At 46.1% G+C, this 7,118-nt stretch overlaps 1 protein-coding gene across 1 annotated transcript in view; it reads right to left on the minus strand.

Moving 5' to 3' along the window:
* Nucleotides 1-4: 4 nt before the first annotated feature.
* The window catches only part of LOC104462289 (ena/VASP-like protein), a gene marked incomplete at its 3' end in the record, with an annotated part of 61,392 nt that continues 54,278 nt past the window's right edge, over nt 5-7,118 (minus strand). Inside the window, exons 4-5 of the mRNA XM_010074179.1 lie at nt 4,184-4,245; nt 5-72 (exon numbers count right to left, since the gene is read on the minus strand). Coding sequence (XP_010072481.1) covers nt 5-72; nt 4,184-4,245 — 130 coding nt within the window. The remainder of the gene's footprint in view (nt 73-4,183; nt 4,246-7,118) is intronic.

The following is a 7,118-nucleotide window of genomic DNA, read 5'->3' on the forward strand; positions in this document are numbered from 1 at the left end:
GAGGTGGGGGCCCCCCGGACGAAGCAGGGATCACAGCAGCGCCACTGGGATGACCAGGTGGAAGTGCTGGGCCTGAAATGCAGAGAATATGAATTAGATGTGAAGCATGGTCTCCTCCAGCCCATACACAAGGTCACGTTCTCGCTCCCAAGGCCATGACCTGACTGTGTGATGAGTGAGCAATGCAAGGAAGCACCAAGCACGCAGAAGAACGGAGGATGATGGGTGCACCAACAGTCAATCAACTACAGTTGTGTCCTACTGCGAGCCGCTGTCACTGATAAACTAGCCTTCTCCCTCCTCTTCTCCCTGGCTGGGCTAGTGTTTTATTCTGTGCCAAAATCAAAACACAGACAACACTTCCCAATTCGTAAGTGGCACCTTCTTCTGCTCCTTTCATAGCTTGCTATACGGAGATAATAAACTACATCAGCCCACTGTGTGGACATATGTTAACATCAGCTTTTCACTACAATTGTGGGCTAGAGTGACACGTCCTCCTTTCTGTTGAACAGAAAGTGTGTGGCCTCAGGTAGTCTTGCAGAATAACAGGGGGAGAGTCCAGCTCCAAGCACCCCGAGGTTCAACAAAGCTTCTCAAAGCAGCAGCCCATTGGAGGGGCTGATGGTGGGTAACTCCATTCCAGTGTTTTGCCCGTCTGTAACAGGGCAGTTGAACGAATCCACCTCCCCAAGGGTATTTTCCCACGTTACACTCTCTCAGAACAGGCTGCTCCTGATACATAATCACAGATTCAGTTTTTCAGTAAGTGTTATTTTGAAAGATATGCAGGTTTTGACTGAGGAACATTTGGAAACTGTATTTAACATTATCAGCCTAGTTTTCTTCTTATCTCGGTTTTCTTACAATACTAACTTATTTCTGTGGTTACTTCTGCCATTATTTCCCACTCCCAATTCCATTCTTGAAATGAACCATGGCTGCTATTAGAAATACTTTAAACATTTCAAGCCCTCTTTGGTTCATGAACATAATAGCTGCTAATTCATTGTGGGTACAGTTAATTGTAATTGCAAAACTACACCCACCTAATTAGAGGCCAGCCCGAGGCAAAAATTGAACTGAGTCAAAATAATGGCCTGATGTGAATTTAAAATAACTTCATTGAACTAAGGTGGATTTGAAGGACTTATATCAGCTGCAGGACTGAGCCTCCAGTGGTTGATGTAATATTTTTAGCAGAAAATGAAAGGAAATGTCTCCGTTTTCTTCTAGGCACATCATTTAAACATTATATGTGGTTATAAACAGGAATGGGTCCAAGTCACAAAACGTATGATTTGAATTGCAAATAGGCATTACTCGTAACTGTTCTAACTCCACAGGCTTTAGACAAGCGCTAGAAATCAAGACCATATGCAAAGTGGCAGACACAAGCTCTTGATCTGCCTGCACTGAAACAGGTTTGCTGGAATAGTTATAGTGACAAGCCCTCAACTATAAATGCAGTTTATACCGGGAAGAGAGTTTCCAGAAGGAAATAAATTACATAAGCACAGGGGATTCTGGGTAAGTACAACAAAATCCATGTTATATGTTTTGCTGGTAACAGAAATACCACTTAAGAAAAAGAATAAAAATCACAACCTCTACCAATATTGCTACAGAGGCAACAAGTCTACTGCAGACCTGGCCTCCAGCTTCAGAAGAGCCCATCCACTGTGCTGGGACCAGCCGAATATAGGTTTTGTGCGAAGCTCACTGCCAAATGCAGTTTGACTCTGCTGGATGATAAAATTCTCCTTCTGGGCTAATACAGTAAGAATATGCATTGCAACAACCCATCTACAGTGCCCTGGCCCTGCAGTTCTTTTTTTTTTTTTTTTTTTTTTTTTTGCCTTACTTTTAGCTCAGAAGGTCCCTGGACCAGTACTGAGTGATTTTTATACTTTTCCGCCTTGGTTTCAGAAATCATGTACAACAGGAGGAGCCTTGGGTCTATCAGCCCTTTTTCTAGCAGTCACAGGCAGTGCAAATGGGGCTTTTTAAATAGCTGAAAGCTAAGGCTTTATACAGGTCGCAACTCATTCAAAATCAGTACTTACTCAAGTGGGCAATGGCTGATGAAGTCATGTAAGGAGGGGTCCTCCTGGGCATAGTCACCTCAGACACAGCAGCGTAAGGGAGAGGCAATGGAAGACAGTGTGACATGGGCTGATACCACTGCTGTGGAGGACGAGATGATGGATGGGAGGATGGGGAAGGAGCTTGGCCAAAGGAGCTGGGGGGACTGGTGATGGTGGGCAGCGAGGAGGAGGGTGTAGCTCCTAGGTGTGGAAAGAAGGACCCATCCAGGCATTTCACCTGGGTCCCAGAGGGGCCTAAAGCAATCTGTTCTTCAGGATAGCCATTCAGAGGTACATTTGCCGAGGCGTCCTGGCCTGCTTTATCTGTGGGTCCCTTGACCTTGTCAGGCGGGACAGGAATCACGGGGAGGATGGTGGGACCACGTGGCTGCAGCACGTCACCCCTCTTCAGAGGTGCTGCATTGCTGGTGGGGCAAGCAGAAGACCGAGGAGAGCAGGAAAGAGAAGAGCGCCTGAGAGGCTGGCGAGAGGCAAAGGGAAAGGGGGAAGGATGGGCAGGTGGTGGAGACAGCGAGGTCTGCCTGATGCCTGGCGTGACGGTCCTGTGGTTTGGGCAGGCTGGAGGGGAGGAACCCAGGGCTGTTGGCAGCTCAGAGGCTGAGTGCCTGTGCAGGAGTTGCGGGGGCCCTCTGGCTTTCCGTGGGGATCTGAAAGAAGATTGACTGGCAGGCTCGGGGACAGCGGGTGCCAAAGAGACACCTCTAGCATGAGGTGGTGGGGGGGGCACAGCACCAGGGGCAGGAGCACCGCAGCTACTGCAGGCAGGAGGAGGAGACTGGGGCTGAGACGGGGGAGAGCACAGGCTTATCTGAAAGGTGGAAACTAAAAGAACAGAAAAGACAAATGAAAAGAATAAGATGTCTATGCAGCAAGGAATGAAACCAAAGCAAAGCAGAACAGAGAAAAAGGCACCGCAAAGTAAGCGCAAAGCGAAATTCAAACAAAGCATAAAGGAGATGGGGCAGGCACTGGCAGGCACCAGCTTGGGGGTGTCCAACCCTTGGCAGAACTGGAGCGCTCTGTGGAGCCAGCAGAAGCTGGGCTGTGTGCTCCAGTGCGGTGAGGCTCCTCCAAGCCCCATGTGAATCTGAGTCAGGATCACGAGCATCACCCTTGCACCAGGGGAGCTGCAAGGGACATGCAGTGGCCACCTCGTAGCCAGGGAGGGGACAGCCAGAAGCCTCCAGGAGACATGTCCCACTCCCTGCGGATGCTGAGGCAGGATTTTGGCTTTGTTCCCAACAGTAACCTCTGCTGAAAGAGTCCAACAACTTCTGTCACTGACTAAGGTGCATGTGTATGTCTGAGCTGGTTTCAAGTCAAAAACTAAAAAGTTGTAGCAGCTGAGGAAAAGCATTTCACTTATGTGGCCAGATTAACTGAGAAAACTTCCCCAAAAGAAAAACCCAAACACAAGATGCCATCTTGGCTTGCTTGCTCTGCCTTCCTGCAAAGAGGCAGAGCCATACTTTGTAGTTATAAGCTATTCCTGTCATCTCTGCTCTCAGCTTTGTGCAACTTAATATGCTTTAGAAGATTTTTGTAAACTCATTAAATATATATATTTTTTTCCATTAAGCTCACAGAAGACTTCTCACTTCATGACCACAAAATCCCCATCTAGAGCTGTATTTTTGTCTGCACTGTAGTTTGCTTTGTGCTGCAGAGCGATGGGGAGTGCCTGACTTGGCACATCCAGCACCTCCACCCCTTCAGGCTGACATCCCCTGGAAACACAGAGTCACTGTTGTGGTGGCTGTGCTACCTTCCATGGGTGTGGAAGAAGCGTGGCCAGCCCCCCCTTGGCATGCCTAAAATCCCCCTCAGCCGTACAAGTTTTGCCAAGCACAAAACCTGCCCAGCTCCACCTGCACACCCCAGACCTGACTGAGCCTTTGTGGAACAACACAACCATGCCCGAGTGCATGTAAGTCCCTAGCTGAAAATGCTTTAAAATCTAATTGTAACTACAACTGCTTTTAGCAGTCTAGCTTTTGTAGAGCACCACGCAAAACCCAACTACAGCCAGAGGAGACAAGCAGGGAGAGACTATATCTGCTTGGTTTGATACATGCCTGTGGTAGAGGTTCTTCTTTCCAGAGATTCCTGGCGCTGTTGCTGTTGCTCCATCACTTGTCTAAAAACAGCAATGAAAAAACCCTCAGTCATTATATATCCTTTAGAATTTTGAGTAAAAGCTTTATACACTGTGAAGCACTCAAGGTGTATGCCTCAGGTAGTGTGAGCCAGTCCCGTAAGAAATGCTGATCCCGTGAGATGGAGGGGGGTTTGATTTCACTTGCCCTGGCTGCAGCGGTGCCATTGCATGTGTTGGGGAAGTGTAGCCAGGACATTGCCCTGCACCTGCCCAACACTGCAGGGGCTGGTTGATCCATTTAAGATATCTCTTCAATGGCTTCTGCACGAGGAATACTCAGCGCCCAGGGCCCAGGAGAACACAGCCGTTACATGCGTCCTTAACCTGAAGTGCACGAGCATTGCAAGGAAAGAGTAAGGGGCTGCTCGCATAAAATGACACAGTTGCAAGTCTTTTGTGGATCAGGAGCCCAAAGGGCTTGGAGTTGAAATGAAAATATAATGAAGCTTGATCTGCATTTAGGTCCAGACTGTACACAGCCCGTTTTGCCCAGCTGCACAGCCAAGCTCTTTGTGGGCGCCGGCCAGCCTGGCTGACAGCCCGTCACCTCCACCCCAGCACAGCCACCTCTGGGAAGGCCACTGTGGCCATGGGGACCACCACCTCCACGTCTCTTCCACAAATGCTAATTGCAACATTGCACTGCTGCTTTTTTGGCACCTTTCCCCCGAGGAGCTGCTAGCTCCCACGCTACCCAGGCTCGGCGTCCCGCAGGGAAAGGCACTGCCAAGGCTTCTCCCCGGCCGTGCTCTCAGAGCTGTGCAGTGCCCGGCTCTATCAGCAGAGGTCTTCCTTCGCTCGCTGTACGCTTCTGCAGAATGAGCTGTCCTCTGACCCCTGCCACAAACCCACCCTGCCATTTCTCTTGTTAAAAAGATTGATAGCTGAAAACTAGACTATTTGCAAGGCTTTTTGCCATGTGCATGGATATGGACTAAAGATTTCAACAATACTAAAGCGCTACTCTGAAATTACCTTACTGAAGCACTTGGTTTATTTTCTTCCATGGTTTCCAGGCCAAGTTTGCCTTGAATTTGTTCCATATATATTTGGACCAGTCCTAACTGCACAGAGATTTTTTTTTTTTTCTGCAACAGCTTTACTTCATGGTCTGTACAGTAAGGCAAGCTTAACTCCAAGACACACTTCTATTTTGACTACTTACATAGTATCTTAGAGATCTCCCTGTTACAGTTTCACTTGTACTTTCCTGAGTCTGCAATTTTAAGTAATTCTATCTTATTTACATACCAATAGAAGCTTTTTATTTTAAGACAAGAAGTCCAGAAAAATAAAGTTACATTATGTAGGAAAAATAGAATGTCTTAATTTGAAAAACAAATTTCCCATATTTCAATTCTAATTCAACAGATGGGAAAGGAAAATCCATGATTTCGCTGTGGAGGGATCAATCCTAAACTGCTTTTATGTTCAGGACATGCAGTCCATCTAACACAGGCAATTACAGGAAAACTATTATAGATATCTGAGCAAATTATTATATATGCAAAGGGGAAACAGTTTTGAGGAACAGTCTTAGTTGGCTGATTCAACTGGTTTAATTTAAGCTATGACAATTTAAAACAAATAAATAGAAGTCTTTTCTTCTGTACATAGCCTGTCTCTTATTTGATAGTTACGGGCTGAACACATATGCAACAGCATCAATTGCACTGCTAAAATTTCAATTGTAAACACATGTGCTAAGAATTTCTTGTCCCCTACAAGAGCTTGGCATTTATTAGCAAAATTTGATGATGAAGAACAACTTGACACATACATTTTCCTGATTAAACCTGGGGTAAGTTCCAGGTTTATCTCAAGGACAGACTTGAAAAACTTCAGCCTGACAGACTGGGAAAGAAATATGAGTAAGATGTCTCCAAGCTGTTAGGTGCTCTCAACAACAAGGGTCATCCACAGCCATTTGAAGTCACTGGGGTTCACACCAGCCCTGCCTGCCCTTGGGCAGAAGTGCTTTATACGTGCCAAGTACACCCTCCCACATGCGCTAAAGGGAGAAGTTCTTACACTCTTAGGAAGTCAAATATATTCCAGCAGAACTAAATAAAGACTGAGATTGGCACAAGGCTGCTTGAGGAGTATGCGAAGAGTAAATTACAAGAGGGGGCAAATTACATTCTGACTTAAAAATATGTTATTTTAACATTTGTGTAAAGGTCTCCCTAAAACCTTTTAAACAGACACATTTGCAGGGTAGTTACCATAGCTTCATTTCCTTTCCTTGATGTTCAAAAAAAGCTAGTCCTAAAATTAGGTCTGCTCTATGCTTAAAGAATGCATCGGCATAATTAAAGCTGAAAATCCTCTAGTGCAGATGTAGTAATATCTAAGTGTATCCACTACCACAGCTTATTCCAGTCCAGTGGAGCAAAAGGAGCTTTCCCAGAACCATGTGCCATGTAGCAGTCGAACAATACCTTCCCAAAGGCTTTTACTATCTCTAAATGAAAAACAATAAATAAAATACATTGTTTTCCTAACACAATTCAGCTACTCACACTTTAAATGTACAGACTACACACCTAAAGTTCAGGTCTGAGTTACATATGGCCTGAAGAATCAGTGATTTCCAGTGGCTAAATGAGAGGAGCTGGATCAGGTCTTTCAGCCAGGCGGCAGGGACAGGCAGCATCCCCCTGCCTCTCGATGAGCAGGAGCTCTCCTCTGACCTTATGATAGCTCTGCTATCCCAACATAAATCTTACAAATCTCAAGTGAAATGTCATTCCCTGCTGACCCATTTAGTGGTCATATGTAAATCCCTACTAAATCTCAGGCCGTTCGCAATAATTCATAAAGGCGCAGGGACCCAGTTTCCCTACCATTTC

Source organism: Pterocles gutturalis, unplaced genomic scaffold (genome assembly GCF_000699245.1).
Source record: "Pterocles gutturalis isolate BGI_N339 unplaced genomic scaffold, ASM69924v1 scaffold9227, whole genome shotgun sequence".
NCBI lineage: Eukaryota > Metazoa > Chordata > Aves > Pterocliformes > Pteroclidae > Pterocles > Pterocles gutturalis.